The sequence below is a fragment of the Acinonyx jubatus genome, chromosome B2 (assembly GCF_027475565.1).
Source record: "Acinonyx jubatus isolate Ajub_Pintada_27869175 chromosome B2, VMU_Ajub_asm_v1.0, whole genome shotgun sequence".
Lineage (NCBI taxonomy): Eukaryota > Metazoa > Chordata > Mammalia > Carnivora > Felidae > Acinonyx > Acinonyx jubatus.
Window position 1 is genome coordinate 3,538,487 of NC_069385.1, and position 22,964 is coordinate 3,561,450.

At 51.5% G+C, this 22,964-nt stretch overlaps 1 protein-coding gene across 4 annotated transcripts in view; it reads left to right on the forward strand.

Annotated features, from left to right (window-relative positions):
• Window positions 1-22,964, forward strand: part of PDE10A (phosphodiesterase 10A) — a 608,599-nt gene that overhangs the window by 245,644 nt on the left and 339,991 nt on the right. For 3 of the 4 annotated variants that reach the window (XM_053222003.1, XM_053222001.1, XM_053222000.1), the window contains exon 2: window positions 13,738-13,872. In XM_053222003.1, coding sequence (XP_053077978.1) covers window positions 13,824-13,872 — 49 coding nt within the window. In that variant the 5' untranslated portion in view covers window positions 13,738-13,823. Of the gene's footprint in view, window positions 1-10,545; window positions 10,920-13,737; window positions 13,873-22,964 lie in introns of those variants that run through there. The other variant, XM_053222004.1, reaches the window with a different exon arrangement.

Below are 22,964 nucleotides of genomic sequence, written 5' to 3' on the forward strand. Positions count from 1 at the left end.
GCCTGGCAGGGGGCTCGATCTCACGAACCGCGGAATCATGACCTGAGCCGAGATCAAGAGTTGGAGGCTTAACCGGCTGAGCTGCCCAGGTGCCCCAAGGCCCCCCTTTTTAAAGAAATCGCTCCTGGCCATCACTACTCTAGGCCTTGCTGAGCATGTGGCTTTAAAACGTCTAAGTCACAGGCGTATTAAGACTCTGACCACATCAGTACAGGGACTTTGGATCCACGTGGTCGGACCCCCTGGTTACCCATCTGAGTTCCCAAGTCAGGTGAGTATTTATTACTACCCCCCACCCCCCCGCCCCGGGGTAGGAACAGGTGGTGAATGTTTGTTATCTTATTACCTTTATTTATCTTTAAATGTCTCCCAACACGATCCTTGTTTAAAAACACATTTCCAGTTCTCCATATCAGAGAAGGTTACTTCAAATAATTCGTCCAGATAGTCTGATGTCTCCTTTCATCCCCTCACGTCTGTAAGTCAGGAGAACAAAATGAGGATGAGAAAAATGCCACTGCTATATTTTGGGGATCTTCCATGCAGAGAAGGTTGATGTTTAATTTCACTGAAATTGAATTTTCACTGCTTTAAATATATCCATTTTTCCCCTAACCTCTCCTTAATTAGCTCCATTCCAAACAGCTGTACTTTCTTTTATACTAAATGTCTATAACTCTTACATAATATGAATTAGCTAATAGAGAAAAGCAGAGTCTGAACAAATGAAGGACTCGGGGTCTAACTCCGCCCACGGGATGTGTTCTCTTTGGCCCCAGAAGTGGTTTTAAATTTCCCGTGAGGACGTCAGCGGCTTTGCATGTGGTCCGCGGCCTCTCTGAAGCCAAGGCCACCTTCCCTGCTGTCTTCTTTGGGCCGTTTCACACGTCCCTGCATCCGACTCCACTCTGGGTGGCTGACAGGTGCCTTTGGCTCCCGCTGCCTCCAGGCACTGCCCTGTCACTCACAGTCTCAAGGGGTGGGTTTCGCCTGGTGGAAAGCGGCTTGTTGCAATCCCAGACGGATCCTTTGTCTTCAAACCGTCGCATTTCCCAAAATGTGTATTGTTTCTGGCAAGCTCCAAGTGGAAGCAGAAAAGCCAGTGTCAGGGTACCCACATGTCACTCCTGAGGGGAGGGGTGAAGGCAGTCTTACACTTGTGTCCTCCTCTCCCACGGGGAGATGTGTACCAGGAGCTGTTCTGGGGGAGCATGAGGAGTAGCCAAATAAAATGAAAGAGAGAGAGAGAGAGAGAGAGCACCAGTTGTCCTGATGGGGAGCACTGGGAAGGAGCCCCAGACTCTTGGCCAGGGGACAGACTTCCTCCAGGTGATGGGCATCGGGAGAGACCGCAGGTGCACAGAACTCCTGCCATGCACCCCCATCACCACTGTTGTCCCTTCTGAAAGGCGTGTGTGAGCTGAGGTGGGCGAGTGTTCCTTGCACCGTTGGATTTTTGCCTAGTTTACTGCTAAAGACCGAGACCTAGTTGTCTGAGAAAAAACCAAAACAAAACAAAACAAGGGGCACCTGGGTGGCTCAGTTGGTTGAGCATCTGACTTCGGCTCAGGTCATGATCTCTTTGTTCCCGAGTTCCAGCCCTGCATTGGGGTCTGTGCTGGTAGCTCGGAGCCTGGAGCCTGTTTCAGGGTGTGTGTGTGTGTGTGTGTGTGTGTGTGTGTGTGTGTGTGTGTGTGTGTGTATGTATCTTTCTCTCTCTGCCCCTCCCCCACTCATGCTCTGTCTCTCTCTCTCTCTCAAAAAAAAAAAAAAAAAATTAAAAAAACCCAAAACAAACAAGCAAAACAAACCAAACTTAAAGCCACTTTCTTCCTTTCTGCAAACTCACAAAGCAGCTTTGAATTTTGGTCTTTTCAGGAGCATAAGATGAAAAGCAGCTGGTCCCCCCCAAAGTCCTCAATTTTCTTTGGAAGCATGGATTATCCAAGTTAAGTTTCATTAAATAAACCGACATGTCAAGAGTTTTTCTTGCAGTGAATCAAGTGATTGACCAAGAAAGCAAATGATTTATTCGTGTCTTTTATAATTTTTGATCTTCTAACCCATCTTCCTCCTATCGATTACCCCCCAAATTTCCATGGACATTTTGGATTTTGGGGTGCAGCATGGTGACCTCTGCCTTTGGAAGGGAAACCGTAAGCTGGCCCATTCCTGGGACACTCCCATGGCCCTCCGTCAATGTGGGGTCGGCTTCTTATAGAAGTTCCTTCCCAGACCCTGAAATCTTTTAGAGACAGGTTGGAAGAGAAAAGAGACAGCTAGAATCGTCTTCAGGGGACGCCTGGGTGGCTCAGTCGGTTAAGCGTCCAGCTTCGGCTCAAGTCGTGATCTCGCGGTTCGTGAGTTCGAGCCACACGTCGGGCTCTGTGCTGGCAGCTCGGGGCCTGGGGCCTGCTTTGGATTCTGTGTCTCCCTCTCTCTCTGCCCCTCCCACACACTCACTCTCTCTCTCTGTCTCTCTCTCTCTCTCAAAAATTAATAAACATTAAGAAAAAAGAAGAATTGTCTTTACAAAAGTCGCTGGGCTCCTGCAGAGGCCCGTTGCCTTCAGCAAGCTCGGGTTGCACACGATTCACCGGGCGGTGTTTTGGTTTTCTCCGACAAGCCTTGCACGCTGACTTCTGACGAAAGCTCCCGAGTAAGAGTCGTGAGACAATGTTCAGTAAAATTTGGCCTCAACTTCAGTATGTGCGTCCGAGAAGGAAAGAAGCGTCAATCCCCAAGAACCCCCCCTCTCTGTTAGCCACTGAGCTCGTGTGGCCCGTGCTTCTGTGTGAAGTCGGGCCTCAGCTGCTCCCCGGGGTCTCTGGTGTGCGGGCATCACCACCGGGAACACTTCCGGTGCCTCCGGGGGGACCCTTTCCATTTGGACCATCCATCGACGCGGCGCTGCGCGTCTGTTCTGTTCTCCCTAGACTGGCCCATGCGCCCTTGGGGTTATTTTTTGTTCCGTTGGTTTGGGACACGTTTGGCCTTCTCTGTAATCTCCAGTCTGGTCACAAGTGGAGAATGTTTTCCCAAAGGGAAACGTCAGCGTGCCCGCCTTGGGTAGGTGACTCTTGGGAAACGCCGCTCTACGTGCTGAGCTCGGCAAGGGGCATCCGCTGTCACTCTGCACCCCGGGTTGGGGGGGGGAGAGGGGAAGTGCGAGTCCGGCCCAAGGAAGCTGATCCTCAGGGCGAGGTGGGGTCTGACCACAGTCTCCCACCGCCCAGCTCTCACACGGGAACCAGCAGAGGCAGCTGGCCCAGACCCCATTCGAACTTGGAACCGCTGACTGGTGGCAGACCTCCCCCCCCCCGCTTTCCCCTCACACCCCGAGTTTTTGCCAGCATTGCTTGGATGATACCATCTGGCTCATCATTTATTTTGCTTACTTATAAGCCCGGCTATACTTACTACTAATATAAAATGTTGAGGGTCCCCATCTAACTGTTGAGGATAATTCTTTTACCCCGGGGGGGAACAATTTCATTTCTGCTCACATGATAGGGTTTTACAATTCTGTAAGATATTTCCTAACTTATTTGTGTGATTGCTTCAGATAACAGAGAGCCACTAGAGTCCCTGGATTCTCCCGCCCTCTTTTCCTCCATGAGCTGGGACCGGTCTCTGTTCTTCGAACCCCAGACATCTATCCCGTAAACCGTATGGCTCCTTGGTTTTTCCTCTTCCTGCCTGTCCCGCATGTGCGTAGTGATGCAGTCTACTCCGTGCTCATCTGTACTCAGTCAGGTAGAAACAGCTGTTATTTATTCCTAAGACCACATTCTCCCGGCAATGAGGGCCGGCCTCTGAAGAAGGCGGATCGCGCTGCTTTAACTCCACTCACACAGCACGCACAGCGCGGGCAGGAGCCTTCAAAGCCCTGGAGCTCACTCCTTCCCCTGCCAGATTCCTTAAAAACGGCCACGTCGGATGTTTGCAGACAAAGGAGATGTCTTGCTGGAGACAAGTAGGACCCACCCTGGGCTCAAGCGTAGCAGAAACACTGTGTGTTTTGGGGAAGCAAGGTGGACAGAAGGCAGCAGGTGCAGGGCACGGCTCCAGTTACACGGTACCCGGAACAGATAAGCGAGGATGGTTGATTTTTCTAGTAGGTACAAGGGGCACCTGGGGGGCTCGGTCGGTTGAGCGTCTCTTGATTTCGGCTCAGGTCACGATCTCTCGGTTCTTGAGTTCGAGCCCCATGTCAAGCCCTGCACAGACTACGAGGAGCCTGGTTGGGACTCTCTCTCTCTCTCTCTCTCTCTCTCTCTCTGTCTCTTTGTCTCTCTCTCTCTCTCTCTCTCTCCTCTCAAAATAAAGTAATAAAAAAAAAAAAGGCAACGACCAGTTTAAGAAGAACAAGAAGCAAGAAACAGCCCTGTACTTTCAGGGACACAAACCAAGTCCTTGCGTCTGATGTACGAGCCTCATGTATCCTGAAAATTACGCACCAGGAGGAAATCCTCTTTATTGAGCGGCCCCCGACGTCTCGGCCCTCCGCGTCCCTGGACAGGGAGCCTGTGTCTGCTTTGGTGGGAAAGACAGCCCTGGGCGCCTGTGTCGTCCGCGTGATGATCTGTAGTCTCCTGACTTCCAAATGCTGCACCTGCTTCCCTGTGACTCCCCCCTGCGTTTCTCCTTCTCCCCGATTGTTGGTAGTACAGGGAAATTCGAGCAAACTCATTACCCTTGTGCACACATCTTAGAGGAATGATGAGGGGTGATTAAATCAACTTTGGAATTTCCCTGGGCAAATGCAAAGGCTAGGACTTGGTGGCTCTCACAACGATATCAAAAAGAAGCGCTTCCGATTTCCTGTTAACAAAGGCAAGATCACAAGCCTGGGTCTTAGCCAGTCTTTTTCCAAGTCTAGCTGCCTACCCACGGGTCCCCCGGGGTGGTGGTAACAGGAGTGACCGCGGATTTTGCCTGTCTCTCATCCTGCCTCATTTCCTCGCTGCCTCCCACGTCTGTGACGCTCTGTCTCCAAAACAGCCCCGGGGAGAATAGGAACGATTTTATAACCTCCCTTGATAGATGCAAAATCTGAGCCCCTGGGACAGTAGACGAGGTGACATTTACTGTCCTGTTGCCATTTTGCGATTTTAAATAAAGTGCCCAGATTTGCGTGGCGAGTATATGGCAGCCGCCCAGGCTCCCATCTTCCCAGGGTGAGGCCCCTGCCTGCACACAGAAGAAGGTCCCTTACGCTCGTGGCCGAGTGACACTCAGCTGTGCTTTCCTTTTACTTTTGATGGGCTGCAGGCTTGCACTTTAAGCCTGTGGCCTATGCTGGAGAACGTGAATGGTCCTGCTTCTAGAATGGCTTACATAATTCATGGCGTGCGTTTCTCAGCGAAATAAAGTTCTTTTTTTTTTCTTTCTTCAGCATCTCACAGAGAGCTTTTATTATTTGAATAAAATTCATAGACTGACCTCCAAGGGAAAAAGAAAGAAATAATCAAACCTTTATTTGATTTCTTGGCCGTTCCCACACCCTCAAAAATTGGCTTGAAAGTGTTTAAGTAACCAATTGGAGGCAGCTAATCAGAAACAGCCTTTGTTTTGTCGACAGAGCTCAAAACGAGATAGTTAAAATTCATGTCCTACCTGACTGCTCTGGAAAAGGCTAAGGGTTATTCGTCTCACCGCTGTTTTTAAAGGATGGAATTTAAAGTATAGGATTGTTAGCAACGGCAGCAAAATGTGCTCTCCTTTGATCCTTGCGGGTTTCAGAATTCACGCCACCCCACGGGCTCCTGAGCCGGCCAGACAGGAGCTGGGATCCCCGGGTACTCCGGATCATCCGGAGCAAGGGGCAAGTCCCTCCAACTGGGCATGAGTGAGTGGGCTTTGAAGTGAAAAACGACAATGAATCCGGCCTATTTTTGTAGGATGGGTCATGTTTTAAATGTAAAGGACTCAGAGATCTTTGTGCGCCCGGTGGCAAGCACCCTGTCGTGCACTGAGCAAACCGGGAGAGAGAGCACATAAGGGCAGAAGTGGGCACAGGAGAGACAGGAGGTAATCGGGGATCAGCGGGAGTAGATCTCAGAATTGTAACTGGACCCGGGTCAGAGTTCCACGGCCTGGCCTCAGCGGGGGACACTCCCCTCCTCTGAGCCACTGCTGGCCGCCGCGGGACCGTGGCTCGCACCGCCGCCTTTGAAGTTGTTACCTGTGTGTTGGTCTCGTGCCCCAACTGGACTGGGGGTAACCAGAGGTCTGGGGTGTGAGGGCTAATCGTTTGCTTTATTCTCGAAAGCAGAGGGTGTGTTCTCTCATCAGTGTGGTCACATTTGGGTTGTATCGAATCAAGAGGAATTACGTTGAATTCAAACAAAAATGCGCCTGGGCGGCTCAGCTGGTTAAGCGTCCAACGTTGGCTCAGGTCATGATCTCAGGGTCCGTGGGTTCGATCCCCGCGTAGGGCTCTGTGCTGATGGCTCGGAGCCCGGAGCCTGCTTCGGATTCTCTGTCTCCCTCTCTCTCTGCCCCTTCCCCGCTCACTCTCTGTCTCTGTCTCCCAAAAAAAAGCGAATACACATTAAAAAAAAAATTTTTTTTGATGTAGTTTAAGCTTCTGGGTGCAAAATACATATCTGTTTATTTTGGAACGAGTTTTATGGCAGGATTCGTAAGATCAGTAGACCGTGCCTCGGTACCTGCAAAGTTGTAGCATGCTATTCGCTCTGGGTTTTCAAGGCGCTCGGTAGAACTTTGCATATACCAGACTTCACAAGGATCTTACCTCACCTGGCATTATTCTGGAATGAATGCGAGTTAACATTAATGATAGTGTCAGAGGTACAAGCGAATGCAGCGGGATTAGGTGAAAGGGAACCACCTTCTGCTTTTCACAGATAATGCTGAATGTAGCAAAGAAAACCCATCTTATGTGCTTTTTGTGACAACACCGGATGTGCCTTGGGACTAGATTTCCATGAAATTTATATAGTGTCACGATGAGATTCATCGGGTGGAATGAGCTGACATCATCATGTAAATCATTCTGTGCCGCTTGAAAAATTGGGGACAAATGCATTTGCTTAAACATGCAAATTTGTAGTTCCGTGCTCATGGAAGAAATGACTTTGGAGTCCCTAGGTTTAGAAGATAGTTGAAACGTCCTGAAACGTGTAATTTCAGCATCAGCGATATACGGCTCGATGTGGCGAGACTGTAGCAAGGAATTCTCAGAGGAAATTTTTAGTAGCTTTGGGAGTTTTCTTAGGCACTTAGATTCCCTTAATTTATATACTGGCATCTTTTTCATAGGCTGTCTTCACCTCGTCGTTTAAAATATAATCAATGAGCGCGTTAAAAAGAAGAGAGCAGAGCTGTCCGAGACCATGTGTGCCGATGGGTCTGAAACAGCCGGAAAGGCTTCCTCCTGGGTGCAGGGGCACAGAGAGCCGCTCTCAGCCGTGAGTGAGTGTCACAGGGGCGGTCAGTGAATATCCTGTTCTGTTTACTCTTCCTACAAAGGAGCTGTTTACCAGAAAAAGCATCTGGATCGTATTGCTTTTGAATTCATTGTGGACCAGTGATGGAATCTGGAAGCACTTATGTCAGAGGCTCTTAGAACACGGACAGGAAATAAGAGTGACAAAAGTCCCTCTCTCTCCCGGCAGTTGGGCCGTTTAAGCCTACCATTCTTCTCAGGAAACTCTCCTGGGTCTTCCTTCAGACCCCAAGTGTCATTTACCTTGAAGCAAATAAAAAACAATGCAGTGTTTTCAAGCGAAGGAGGAGTGACTGGATGGGGGATGAAATCATTCCGCACCCAACACCCAAATCAAATATTTTTGAAGTGTACTTTCCTGGCCACAGGTTCAAGGGAAGTGATGAGAGGCAGTAAGTCCTAAACACTTCACACAGGGAGCTGGTCTCAGTCAGAGCGAGGAGACCCTCCAACCTGCCCTCCTGTCCCACCCCACAGGGACCTCGTTCCAATCCTCCTAGGGCGAGGCTGTGCATTTGGTCCCCGAATGGCCTCATTGGAATTAGAAAGTCCTTCTTTCTATCCGGCCGACCAGTCTCCGCTTAACATTTTTGAAACACTTTCCTTTGAAAACAATCTGATAAATTACTGTTTTGTACGACGTTCTTAAGTTCTGAGACTGTTTACGGGCAACCGTACATAAGGCCCATGTGATTTCTTTGCCGTTTTCAAGATTCTGTGTGAACGCCGTCAGGGACCTCCTTAGACCTGGGGTCTGAGAACGGTCCTGCGGAAGTGGCCCGGCCAGAGCGCATGGTGGTCCAGACTGTCTTCCGGTTCTTGGGAATGGATTTGCATTTCATTCACCCATGGCAGTGCCTTACCTCTCGGCAATCACGTCAAATCATTGGTTCAATGAGCTAAAAACTACCCAAGATGCCTCGCCAGGCCTTCCTTCGAGAGGATGACTGTTTCCCCAGGTCGGGCAACTCCCGTGTTATCTAAGGGCGTTGCTCAGAGTGTTAGATACATTGGTGTTGATTTCAGCCATTGTGTATTATTTATTATTATATTCACATTCAAACCAGAAGTTGAGAAATAACTCACAGGACATTCATGATACGAGGCTTGATTTTAGGAGAATTTCGGATAGGGGTGGTTTTTTTGTCCCATTTTTTATTCCTTTTTGTTTCTTTACACTGTTTAAATACTTTTTAGAGCAGGGCTACTGTGTGATTTCCAGTTGTCTCTGGTAAGCTGCCCTTGGTAAAGTGGTACGTGGGCTGAAATCCACCCCATTCTGCCCTGTGCTGGCCTGGGGCTGCTCTGTGCCAAAGGGGCACCTTTGCATACACACATTGGGGATTGTATAAGCTGGTGGTGACCCTGAATGTGACCACACTGGAATTCTGAGAATTATAGATAAGTCAAAAAATCACCCCAAACTGTATATACTACCATTAAAAAAATTTTTTTTTAAATTTTTATTTTTGAGAGAGACAGAGAGAGACAGAGCGCAAGCAGGGGAGGAACAGACAGAGAGGGAGACACGGAATCCAAAGGGGGCTCTGGGCTCCGAGCTATCAGCACAGAGCCCGACACGGGGCTTGAACTCATGAACCATGAGACCATGACCTGAGCCGAAGTCGGATGCTTAACCGACTGAGCCACCCGGGCGCCCCTGTATACTATCATTTTTTAAAAATCAAACAAAACTTGGGTGCCTGGGTGGCTCAGCTGGTTAAGCATCCGACTTCAGCCCAGGTCATGATCTCGCAGGCAGTGAGTTCAAGCCCCACATCGAGCTCCACGGTGTGTGGAGCGTGCTAGGATTCTCTTTCCTTCTCTCTCTGTCCCCCCTCCACTTGCACATGCTCTCTCTCTCTCTGTCTCTCTCTCTCTCAAAATAAACAGATAAACCTACAAGAAAAAAAGGAAGGAGATTCTGACACATGCTATAACATGGATGAACCTTGGACGTTTTGTAAAGTGAAATAAGCCAGTCATAAAAGGACAATGGGGTATTAGGTGATTCCATTTATATGAAATTCCTACAGTCGTCAGACTTGCAGAAACAGAAAGCAGAGTCGTGGTTTCCACAGGCCGGCGGGGTACATGGGGGGTCAGGGCTTAATGGGCACAGGGGTTCGGTGTGAGAAGACACAGCGTGTTGGAGATGGACGGTGGTGATGTTCGAACAACCATGTGAATGCACTTCATGCCACAGAGCCAAGCCCTTTAAGATGGTTGAAATGGTAAATGTCGTGTCATATACATTTATCACAGTTTTTTTTTTTTAATTTTAAATGAGCAATAGTCATTGAAAAGACTTTGGGGGCGCCTGGGTGGCTCAGTCGGTTAAGGGTCCGACTCTTGATTTCGGCTCAGGTCATGATCTCAGAGTTCCTGAGTTCAAGCCCCGCGTTGGGCTTTGTGCTGACAGCGTGGAGCCTGCTTGGGATTCTCTCTCTCCCTCTCTTTCTCTGCCCACCCTACTCACGCTCTCATGGTCTCTCTCTTAAAATAAATAAATAAACTTTAAAAAAAAAAAGACTTTGGTCTACAGATAGCTCTTTTCACTCAGACATTCAAAAGCATCTTGAGTGCCTCCCCTCTCTTTTTTTCAGGACAGAATTCTCTGGTCTTTGCCCATCTCTTTGTTTTTCCTGCCTTGTTCTCAGGCCTGATCCTCTGAAACCTGCCTGTAACAGACGCTGGCACCGCTCCCACCTTCCTCCCACAAGGTCAGGTGCTTCCCCCCCCCCCCCAACCTCAGCACCCGCGTCTCTGGGCGTCCAGGGGGCTGAGCCTCACCCGGAAGCCCCCTCCCCACCTTGCCCTGCAACACACAAGAGCAGATTCAAACAGTAAAAGAGAAGGAAGGATCCCGCTGTATAAAGGCATCATGCTGTGAATTTCACACACCAAATCAGTTGCAAGTAACCTGTGAATTTCACAGCTGTGCAAACTTACCACCCAGGCCTCAAAGGTCAGAGGGACTCCCCAACTCGACTCGTGGTTGGTGTCGGTCTGGGCGGGGACAGGCAGGACCTTCACCTGGGCTTCCTGAGTCTGGATGAGAGAATGACTCCGTGGTCTTTCTGTGAGACTTCCTTTCTCATTGTTTGTTCTCGGCGTGTGTCGGCTGCCGTGCGGCCCAGGCTCTAAGGGGGAGGACGTCCGCGGTAAATGAGCCTGCATTTAATGTCACAGTCAATCCCAGTCGCTTTGCACAGAAGAAAGGGAAATCTACCTGCTCTGGTGGAATAGAATAAGGCCCCGGGGGAGAGCAATTTGCAGCAGTAACTGCGGAGCCACAGGAGAAGCCCTTAGGTGCCTGGGAAGTGAGGACTGAGCTCCAAACCTTCCCGAACACCGAACACCGTGCACGGCAGCCGGCAGCCTGGAGGAAGGAGGCTCCCCAGCGCCTTAGAGGATTTCCTCATCCCCACGTCCTGCCAGGCAGGTTTATACTGCCTTCATGCATCTGGCTGGCCTTCTAGGCCACCTAACCTCTCCCACGCTGAAAGAGGCTCGGCGTGTGCTATGTGTGTGAGCGTGTCTGCGTGCGTGTGCACCTGTGTGTGTGCGTCCTCTCCACCTCCCCTCGCTCCCCTGCTTCTCCCTTCCGTACTCACGGAATCTGTTCCTTTCCTGCAGGCTCCTTCTCCTTCAGGGGAACTTGCCCTTTTCGGTGGCCCCGAAACACAACATTCCTGGAATCCGCTGAATGGTTGATTTGGGGGGAGAAAATGTCTCGATGCAACATTGGCTCAAATTTAGGCGATGCTCCTCGGACGCTCCTGGAGCTCCCGTTGCCTGATGTTGAGAGCGTGGGCAGGGTATGGCTCCAGGGTGAATGTTTTTGATCTTACTTAAAAATGTTTACATCGTGATTTTCATCCTGATAAAAATCGGGTCACTTGTCTCAAAAACTTTCATAATTTGTGTGTCCCTAAACTTCACCAGTTTGGGGTGTGAATAGGGCACAGTACATGAACCCCACGTGAGGGTCAGCGGCCCCCAGCCCCCACCAAGGGCTCACCGAGGGGCTGCCTGGCTCCAGTTCTGGCTCAGCATCGTGTCCTGGCTGCCAGCCCCGTCCACCAGGAGCCCAGTGTTCTCCTGCAGCCATCCTGCTCGGGGGCTCCCGTCCGGGGTCTGTCTGTCCCTCACAGCCCTGCAGCATTCTGGAGGTCCCGTCCCAGGACCTTCTTCTCAACAAGTTGCTGCCTGGGGGAGTCAACCTGAACTCAGAGCGACACCTCTTGTGCTCACCCATACACACACACACACACACACACACACTCACACACACACACACACACACACACACACACACCCCTTGTGTGCCCCTGCGGTGAGATCGGTTCATACACCCATCACTTTTATGTCGAACAGTAACTGCCCCCAACCTTACATGCTGGGTGGCCTCCAGTCTCACAGCAGACTTCCACTTCATTGTCAGGCCAATTCATGGATTTCTCTCCAGGGCTGCAAAGATCCCCTTGGCCATTTGATTCCTCCTTCCCCTAGTCTGACAACGGGCCCCTAAACGCCTGAAACCGATACCTGGACACCGTTCCGGCTGTGTGGGTGAAAGTAGGGCTGTATCCCTCCCCCCCCACCGCCCCCACCTGCCTGGGATTTCATGGTGAGTGACACCTCCCACCGACCTTTAATTTATCTTATCTGCACTTGTCACGGTTGAATTTGACCACGATCTATTCTTACTTTAGGAAGAAAGTCTGGCCCTGGTGGTCTAGACCCAGATACTGTCAGAGCATACGGCAGTCTGAAGGACGCACAGGAGATCTGACACGCAGGATGGGGGCGCTGGGGGCTCAGGAGAGGCCAGCCTGGGCCTGCCCACGCCCCCAGGGCTCCCCCCACCCCCCAGCAGCCCGGGCCTCCTGGTTACTGGGTTTCCATCCCACAGGCTCCGGGCAGACGGGGTGGCCTGAGTACGAAACAGCCCTGTCCGACCACTTGGATCCTCCTTGACTCCGTGAGGCAGGCGCGGGAGGCGGGTGGTCCCATGATGGGTGGGGAGGGCGGAAACTGAGACTGAGACACAGGACATCCGACTGCGGTCTTCGCTCCGTTTCGTGTTTTCATTTCCACGCAAGCATCATGACTAAATGTCGTGCTGATGATGGTTTCAGAGGTGTCTACACCGGCCAGAAGCTGTCCACGTGCTGTGGTTCTGGTTCTGTGTCGGTTATGCCATCATAAAGCTGTCGGGAAAGATTTCATGGTCTTATGGGACGTCGCGATGCAAAATGTTTATTACGTCTCCAAAGTCTTCGTCCCGCCAGTAAAGCATTCTGACATCTGTACGTGGGACTTAGCAGTGACTTACCGTTGACTGTCCTATGATTGTTCACTTCCGACCTCTGTGTTCTCGTCTGGCTCCTGCTAGTTGTGCGTGAAAGGTAAGGACAGTGACAGAGGCTCACAGACACGAGCTCACAGCTACAGCCCCACAAATACACATGTTGGGGAGGGTCCTTCCCGCGCCTCTCTCGACACTGCTGTTGGGGGCCCCGGGATGATGGGATGGAACATTTAGAAGCTCCAGTGTTTGCCAAAGTTCTGGTGGTGTTTGCTTCGATGATCTCGTCTCCAAGCCTGGCCTCTGTCTCCCCTCTGTCCTCTCCTGACTCCTTGCCTGTGCCCCGGTGCTCCTCCCCCGGCTCTTCTGCCCTCAATGTCCAGTGGTCCCCAGCCTCATCGTCCTCCTTAATGAGAGCAAGCTTCTATGACCTTCGTGAAAAAGGGCTGGCTAAGCGCCCCCTCTCCCCGTCACACATTTCTGAATTAAACCCATAAAATCTCCGAAGATGCTGTCTCCTGGTCGCTGCTATACAACTTCACGCTGTGGTTTCTCCCTATGGGAGCAAGTGCGCTCTTGCTTTACGGCAAATGACTCGGAAGATGCCACAGAGACGAGCATTGCTTGCGTGAACTCGCATCCTGGGTGGCCCGGGCTCCAGGTCTGCCAGGGAGGTGCGGTTTCCCAGAATCGGCTGCCAGGGGCACTCCTCTGAGTTGCTCCTTCCTGGTTTTACCGTGAGGCCAGTCCCCTGGGGGTACGGATCCAGGAAAGCGTTTCTCAGACCCTGTTAGCCAGGACGGCACTCACTTAAGGCCTGGCCACACCACGCCCATCTCCCAGACGGACGGTCCGCGACTGGAGACTTCCAGGAGGAGCCCCGCTCCTGATGAAAACGGTCCGTGTCGGGGCAGTCGACATTAATATCGTGTCCCGTTGTCCCTTCCAGCCAGCTGTCTTCCCTTCACACTGAGGAGTGGGAGCAAAGGACCGACTTTGCCGACTCTGAGGAGCAGTGTGGACGCCTGGGCGCAGATGGGCGATGACCCAGCGGAAGGCAGCTTGGAGCCCTGCAAGGCAACAGGTACAGAGAGCCCCCGGGACCCTTCTTGCCCTTTGCCTTGGTGTTCTCTCCTCAGCCTGAGTGGGGGTCTCACGGGCGGAGAACCCGAGAAAGCTGTCCATGATTGGGAAAGATATGGGACTTCTCGATGTTCAGGACGAGCAGGCTTACAAGAGATTTCCAAAACGCCTGGCTGGCTTTTTCCTCTTTTACAACTATTCTTGCGTTTTTGAGGATTTCCTTGACCGCTAAACTTTGCTTTTTATCTCTCTTATATTTTGAAGTTAAGTCAGGCACCTTCTTGATTAATCCCACTGCCGAACTAGTCCTTTAATATTACAGCGAAGAGTGACGTCCTCAATCACTATCAAACAAGGGTATTTTCAGCACAAAAACCATTTACGTTATTTTCATCTGATGGCTTTTATGGTGAAACGAAATACCCAACAACAGAGTTCTTAATTGACCGGAAATTTTTCATGAAACGCGACTATTAGAACCTCGGAGGCAAAACTCCTACAATACAAAACAAATGTGCCTTTCTCCGGCTCTGATGTAGAGAAGGTGGTGACCATTCTGAAAAGCGATCCGTTTGTATGTTTAGGGATGTTTATAAGAGGGCACGCTTATAAGTTCTTGGCTGTCTTTTTTTGTATATTTATAAAAACCAGAAGAGCTTTGCATAGGGCCAGCAGAGAACTCCATTTAGGTCTGAGTGTGGCTCCAGGGGCAATGTCCATTCATTCTTCTGGAAATATTCTGTAGCCCTCTCCGGGTGCAAGTTTGATCCTTGGTCCTGGGAATCCACTTAGGACCAGATGTGGGCCCTGTGTCCATGGGCTCACATTCTAGTTGGAGGACAGAAGGTAAGTCAGCAAATGTTGTAGTTTCCGGGAGTGAAGAGAGTGAAGCAGGGTCAGGAAAGAGTGTGGGACTCAAGGCCCAGCTGGATCTGGTACAGTTGTGACGACCTCTGCTCTCTCACGAGGACCTGGAGGAAGAGCGTTCCGGGCCGGCTGGTGAGTGTGGAGGCAGGTGTGAGTTGGTGAGTTCAAGGCAGAGCAGCACGGCGGGCAGGGCAGCACGGGGGAGGGGAGGGCATAGGTTCAGAAAAGAGCGAGATCGGAGCGTCCCTGGGGGCCACAGGTTGTGGTCTCCACGTGTTGGGAAAGCATGAGAAAGTTTGAAGCAAAAGAGACATGTGATTCAGTTTGAAATTTGGAAGATGGCTTGGTCTTACCTGAAGGGTGCTCAGGACAGCAGGCGGGAAAGCAGATGGAAGACAGAGAAATGGCACGGCCTTGGCTTAGGCAGGGTGACCAGGTGAGAGCAGGGATTTTGAAGATACCCTTGACTTGACGAGCCTAGCTGGTAGATCAGAGGGAGGTACGAGGAGAGAGAGAGAAGGAATATTCCTGGTGAACTGTTGTCTTTTGCTTTGGTTTTCTGCCCTGGGTCCCTTTGTCCTGATGGGCGGGGCAGGGCAGATACAGGGCAGGGGAGAAACGGGGCTCTGTTTTGGACGTGCTGGGAGGGAGGAGCCTTTCCGACGTCCCCAAGCTGCCGAGCGGACAGTGGAAGGTGAGGTTAGGGAGCCCTGCCAGTGAACCCCTGAGAAATGGGCCGAGAGCAGGAGGGAGACGGGGGGGGGTAAGGTGGCCCCCAAACCGAGAGGCGGAAGCATTTCGAGGCGAAAGCAAACGACTGGCAAGTGCACGGGAGAACTGGTAGCAGGACTTGGGGGTGTGGATCCCACATAGACCGGTGACCTTGACAAGACCTTCAGTGCAGGGAGAGCCTGAGAGGCCCCAGGGCAGAAGAGGAGGAGGAGGGGAGGCAGGAAACGTCCAGGAGCTTCATTTTAAAAGAACAAAGGGGTCGCCTGGGGGCTCAGGATCCTTTTGATTTAGGCTCAGGTCATGATCTCACGGTTCCTGGGTTCAAGCCCCGAGATGGGCTCTGTGCTGACAGTATGGAGAACGCTTGGGATTCTCTCTCTCTCTCTCTCTCTCTCTCTCTCTCTCTCTTAAAATAAATAAATAAACATTAAAAAGTAAAATAAAGAACCAGGAAGTGGGTGACAGCCGACAGGGGAGGGGGAGGTCCAGTGGTTTGGTGTTTGTGTTTTAATATGGGGCGGGGGCAGACGGGCCGAACCTCACCAGCAGCAAATGCTGACGTCTTGCAGCCAGGGGGAGATTTTCTCCTCCCCGTGGGAGGATCAAGACCAAAATCGGCATGTTTCCGTTCAGCCTTGATCAGAGGCAAAGGCTGCTCATCCCTCCCGGGGCAGGTGCCTTAACGGGAGAACGACCCCGGGAAGCTACCGGTGTGAGCAGCACGCACACCCACAAAATTCAGTTCTGGTGTCAAATTAGTTCTTACCCTGACATTGCTGGGTAGCCATTTGCCCCGTGTGACTGTTGTTACTCAAGCTCATTAAAATTCAGTGAAATTAAAACGTGTTCTGTCTCACTCGCACCGCCACATCCCAGGGGCTCAGTAGTCGCGTGCGGCGAGTGGCTAGTTGTGGGAGAGCAGAGAAGCGGATGATTTGCACTGTCACCTTCTGTGGGGTGGCACTGCTCTGCATCTGGAGGGAAAGGGTATTTTTTAAAGTGAGTTTACTGGTTTATTTTGAGACAGAGCATGCAAGCAGGGGAGGGGCAGAGAAAGAGAGAGAGAGAGAGAGAGAGAGAGAATCCCAAGCAGGCACCGCACCGTCAGCCCAGAGCCTGACACGGGCTTGATCCCACGAACTTGACATCATGACCTGAGCCGAAATCGAGAGTCAGATGGTTACCTGCCAGAGCCATCCAGGCACCCTGAAAGACTTAACTAAATTCTAAATCACTCGCTCTGATAGGGGTAGCCTTGGGGTTAAGTGTAAGACGAATGTTTCATTCTATAAAAACACTTTTGAAAAATCCGCGTTTCCTTGAATGAAACCGTGTAAAACTGTTGTTCACAAGTCTTTTTCTCCTTGAAGTCTAGATGGTAAATGAAGATAGGAGTTTAATGTCTCCTAATACTTGTTCCTAAAGGATCCTTTCGTTAGGTAATGAGAACTAATTAGCCTCCAAGGTTTCCCTTTTCCTCTCGGCTGCCAGGAATCTCCTAGCAAGATGTATTGATTTCATTATACTTGGACATAATAATGAGGAGGAATGTTAACACTAAGGCCAAAGGGAATCATTAGGGATTGAGGCAGGATAGAAACGGGAAGGGACGGTGACTTTGACTCTGGTCCAATGCCTACATTTAGTTGTAGATCAATCATACTGCGTAACATCAGGCTTCTACCTTAAGTACTTATTAGAATGCTAATCTATTGACTTGTAATGGCAAGAAGTTCTGTCGCGTAATGCTCCTGCCCAGGATCTGTGGAAAACTCTTTCCTGCTATCGGGACATCTGACATGCCAACACAGTCATCAGACGTTTGCTTAGGGAACACACAATTAAGGCAAAGGGGAAGAACCGTCTTGAAGGGTGTTTCGTCCAGACCACAGCTCACATCCCTGAGATACCCTTGCTGCCCGGTTGAGGATGTGTTTCTGGTGATAGAAATGCTTTTGCTTCTCAGACTTCATCTTTTCCCCTCGCTGCAGAGCCACACATCCCTAAAATGTGCTTTTCTGAAACCACGGCACCTTGTCGGCCCTGCCTCCGAATTTTCCTGGGATGTGTTTCCATCACTGATGTTATTAGAGTTCTGTTATTAGAGTTCAGGAGGCTGGCCGCCCCCTCGGGGGACAAACATTTCCTTTTACCTCCAAGTTCTTAGAAAGGCGAGGCTCTGTCCTCTCTTCCTCCTATCTTGTCACACCTGTGTTATCCTAAGCAAGCTCAATCTGAACCCAAGGAAGTAAAATTTGCAATGTTTAAATGAAGCCGTCCTCCTTTAGCAAATGATTGCTTTAGTTATTACATTAATGGTGCACAGGCATTGGCCACGTTTTTGAAGTTATGGAATCCTTTTTAAAAAATAGACTTCATATCTTGCCTTTCATCAAAATTATCTGTTTCCTAAATGGTAATAACCTCTATACTTCGGAAGAATTACAACCAGAAGCTGTATATGATTACTTTTGTAGCTAAAGGCCCAGTGACTGTTATATTTGGCATAGCACAATTATGTTCCATCCCATTGTTTGAACAGGCCCCCAAATTCACGGAAATGTCTTACCACCCCAAGGAGTCTTTTCTGAGGACCTGGGCTGCATTTGGGTCATGCTAAGGTGCTATGGGGAAACTTAACGAAGCCTAAAACAACATCCCTCGTGTAAAAGGGTTTGTCTCCGAGACCTTCAAGAGACTCCCCGAATCCTGTCCCAATGGCACCGTCTTGGGGGCCAGGGGTGGGCGCCTGGGACCTGGTGGGTGGCCGGTGGCTCGGGCACCCTCATGTGGTGAGAGAACCGTGCTGCGAAACGGGTAGTGCTGGGCGCTGGGGTTGCAGGGGAGAGAACCACCTTGAGATGGAGGTTTGCCTTTTGAGACCTGGCACCGAGGGCTGTGGGGTCTGCAGTGAAAAGGGGATGCCCTTTAAAAGGAGAGGATTTAGGGGTACCTGGATGGTTCAGCCATTAAGCGTCCAACTTCAGTTCAGGTCATGATCTCGCGGTTCATGAGTTCGAGCCCTCCATTGGGCTCGCGGTTTGTGAGTTCGAGCCCCGCATCGGGCTCTGTGCTGACAGCTCGGAGCCCGGAGCCTGCTTTGGATTCTGTGGGTCCGTCTCCCTCTCCCCTTCCCCTGCTCATGCTCTGTCTCTCAAAACAAATAAACATTTAAAATATTAAAAAGAAAAAAAAGGAGAGGATTTCGAGGGCAGAGACAGAATCAGGTTGACCCGGAGACCGAGGGAACCGCGGATGCTCACCGCAGTTGTGTAGGTGGCTATCGACCTCCAGCGATGGGGCTCATTTGTCGTATTTCTCTTCAGGGTGTCGCTTTGTCTTCCTTGACCTAAAGCGTGGGATGATCAAGCCCAGAGCGGGAAAGATGTTTTCGTTCATCTGCTTGGTGTTGCATCTCTTTGTGTGTGTATTTGATCTCTGGCTCTTTTCAGAGAGACAGAAAACGAAGGGCATTTCCTGTTCTGTGACACCCACTCACAAAACCTAATCAGCAGGGTTTTTGCTGTGGATCACAGCACATTGATGGATGTCCCCTCTTCAACGGTCGGCACGTTGGCGGATTTACAGGTGTGACGGTCGGGACACAAATGCCTCTTGGGGGTTTTAATTGTGACAAATAGGGTACTTCGTGTAAACTCTGTGTGAACTCTTCTTGGAAGGGACCTCGTTCAAAGAAAGCCGCGGTGGCAGGGACGTGCCCGTCCTACTGTGTTTGCCGCCAGCTTTCCTTGAAGTTATCCTCGCCACACGCTCCCTGTTTGGACCTGACGTTGGTGGTTTACAATTGAAGCGGGTGCCCCGGCCCCCCCCTTTCTTTCCTGGTCACCACGCTGCTCCCCCTTTCTTTGGCGTGGGGGGGGCAAAGCAGGTCCCTCCAAAGCCGTTGCCATTGCGCGAGTCTGCTCGTTTGGCAGTGGGCGTCCCAGGACCGCAGCCAACAACACCCACGGCGTTTGCTGGCCCGGAGCCCGCAGACTTGAACCCGTTCCCAAACATATACGGAATTTCTCTGTTAGGGACAACATAGGGTGCTGTGTGACGCTGCTGATGCTGCGTTTACTCCCTCCCTGGTGCACGTGTGTGAATATGTTTGGGTTTATGTGAGAGAAGATGCCAGAAGCCGCGTTTTCCATGACTTGGCTACTCCTGCAGCAGGTGGTTCCATCCATTCTGGACTATCTGACTTTGTGGCTTGGGAAATCACATCCTCACGGCGGTGGGTCCAGCCAGAAGCAGTTCATCTTCGAGAACCCCGTGGGATTTGAACGCAAGGACAGATGGCTGGATGGGCCCCAGTGGGCTTCTCGGCCCCCGCGCCATCCCCCGGCCATCAGCAAGGGTCGGGGACGGGGCACCAGAGGGAGTGAGAGGCAGCGGCGGGAAGGAGTGACAGTCGGGAGGTACAGAAGAGGCGGGACGGAGAAAGGGAGACGGGAGACCCCGTTTTGTTGCTTTCGGCCCAAGCCCAGGATTTACACAGCAAAGAGCGAGGTCCAGTGTGATCTTTGGAGTCAGAGGGAACTGGGCAGTTTCTGAGCGTTCGAGCGGGTAATGTTTCATATCCGTGTTCCCCGAAGAGATCAGATCAGCATGCGTGAGGATTTATCGTCTTGTCTGCAACAACTCTTGAACTCGCTTTTGAAAGCTTTGAGCTGATGTGCGATCTCCACTATGCATTGTCTTTCTTTGGAACTCATGAAGGGGAAACAGTGAATGAACAGCAAGTAAGCGGCCAAGGGCCACCTAGGCATGTGTCACCTTTGTGTTATGGCTTCACCCACACGACCTTCTACTGGCTCTCAGACCTGGTGCCACGACATGCATGATTTTGTCCCTCACTACGCCTGCGTGAGGCTAAGGCAACAACGATATCAGCCCAATATTGCAGCTGCAGAAGCCCCACGATGGTCCCTCTAAAGGAAGGAACACGGCCCTGTTGTCCTGGACCCCACGTCGGGTGTAAGGCAGTGTGACGGCAGTTAGAGTTACACTCTTCCGCTCGGGGGGTGGTGATGGTTTTGTCTGTCTCAACACCAGAAATAATTATTTGCAAGCTTGCAAACAACCCAAGAACCTGGCCTCTGCAACACAACACAACCTTCCTTCTCCAAAGTGAGTTTGTTTTTTGTGAGTCTGTGAAATAGGTGCATTTTACTCGAAAAAGACTGCAGCTGATCTGCCCGAAGCAGTTCAGGCTGCGCGGGCACGTTGAAGACCAGTGGGCTTCCAGACGTTTCTTTGGAATAAAAAAATAAGGGGCGCCAGGTGATGCAGTCGGTTAAGCACCTACTTCCGCTCAGGTCATGATCTCATGGTTCGTGGGTTCGAGCCCCGCGTCGGACTCTGTGCTCACAGCTCGGAGCCTGGAGCCTGCTTCGGATTCAGTGTCTCCCTCTCTCTCTGCTCCTCCCCGGCTCGTGTGCTCTCTCTCCCTCTCTCTCTCTCTCTCTCTCTCTCTGTCTCAAAAATACAATAAACATTAAAAAAAATTTCTTTTTTACTTAATAAAGATTCTGGCGGTGGGTGATCACCGACCTGTTTTCAGCGGTTGACCTTTCCCAGGGCGAGTCGTGGTCCTGGGAGTTAGATCCTTCGGAGTGAGATCAGAGGCCTTATGCTCACCTGATTGTGGTGCAGATGAGACAACGAGAGGGAGCATCGCAGGACCTGGCCCCGGACCGGCCGAGCTCCCTCACAGGACTTGGGAACCGCAGCCGTCTCCAGGGGGAACGGCTGGCTGCCAGCTCCCGGTCCCCGGTGCGTGACGGACGGCCGCCTTGGTCCTGTTCTACTTCTGTTCCTTTGAATTTTGTGACGCTTGTCAGCTTGGCACATTCGGGAGCGGGCCGCACGCTGTCACTCTCCCCCGACGAATGAGTGGATCTTAACCGTCCGTGTCTTGACAAGCAGATTTCTGAAACGTTACAGGAAATCTCCTGCTTCTTTGCCGGGCTTGTGTGTGCGCGTCGGCCCTAGGAGGGCAGCGCTGTCCCACTTACGGGTGTGCTGGCTGGTCGGCCAGGTTTGCAGGGATGCGGCCAGCCCACGTGCCGGAGATTAGAATCAGTCCCCTCGGGTCCGCGGTGAGGTCCTTACTCAGGCGAAAAGCCCACTGACGTCAGCAAGCCGGGAACGCGGCCTGGCTTCATTGTAAGTTAAAAGTAGTCGCCGTCAGGAGGAAGTGGAGAAAGGGCAGGGAGTTTTTAGGAAGCTACATTTTAAAAATGTACCTGCTTTCTGCTTTCATGGCCTTCTTTGGCACTTAACTGCACATGGAGTTGATCCGCAGGCTGACCGTGCCGCGGGGCATGTTCTGAATTCACCGGAACCTGACCCTGACCCTGACCCTGAGGTAGCCCCACCCACCAGGGGCCCCGGCAGTGTTTGCCCCTTGACGGAAAGTACGAAAATACACTAACACAGCTGATCTGGCGCCGTCCTCCTCCCCGCCCGCCCCCTTGCACCTGACCCGCAGGACCCAGGGCCAGGCTGCCCGAGGGTTCCCCGCACGGCATCTTCTTGCCAGCGTGGGAGGACCCGCTGCCTGCAGAATTTCTCTCCTGGCAGTCATTCTTCTAGATTCATCTGAAGTCCGTGAAGTCTCCCCAGAGCCCGCTGCACAGGCACACACACGCAGGAGGAGTAGATCATCCCCCCCTCCTGACACCAAGACAGTTCGCTCTCACATGTCTTGGCATTCTGCAGCTATTGATGTCTCCCCCTCTCCAGACTCTGACTTTCCTGCTGGTAGAAACCATCTATTCACGCCTGTCTGCCCGCTACCAGGCACGGTGTCAGAACGTGTGAGAAATTCAACACAACAGTTTTGGTAAGAATCAAAGAAAACCGCGTATCCAAGCTTAATTGGAACAGAACTGCCCAGTGGCCGGCAAAGTGCGAGGTTTAGTATTTAACTGAGTCTGAGAACGTGTGAAGAGCCGTGAGAGTGACTCAGGTCGCGGGCTGTTCGGTTCCGCCCGCGATCAGAGGACGACGGGGACACCCCTGCAGAAGGCACGGAACCAGCCGCGACTGAGGTGGACGGTCTGTGTCGGTGGCGCCCACGCAGGTGGCTGTTCTGCAAGCTTCCCTGCAGTCCTAGGCGTGCACTCCCAGGCTTGTGAAGTCAGGACCTTGCTGAACAAAATACCGCTCCTTCTGTCTGCCTGGAACAGAGGGGTGCCTCATAACGATCTGTTTATTCCAATAGGCAGGGCATTCGACTGGGTCCCTCCAACCTACGGGCACAAAAGGGTTCAGCACTACCAACGGGACCTCTGCCCCTGTCATCCTGGCTATAATATTGACAGGTGCCAGTGTCACCCCAAACAAGTCGCATACCCTGCGATCTCCCAACCACCTTGCATCAACGAATGCTTCAGACGTGTCACTTTCACTCCCTGGTATCTACCTGTCCGGTCATCAGCACGACGATCTCATTCTCTAGCTGAGAGAAAGACTCCCTTAAATACG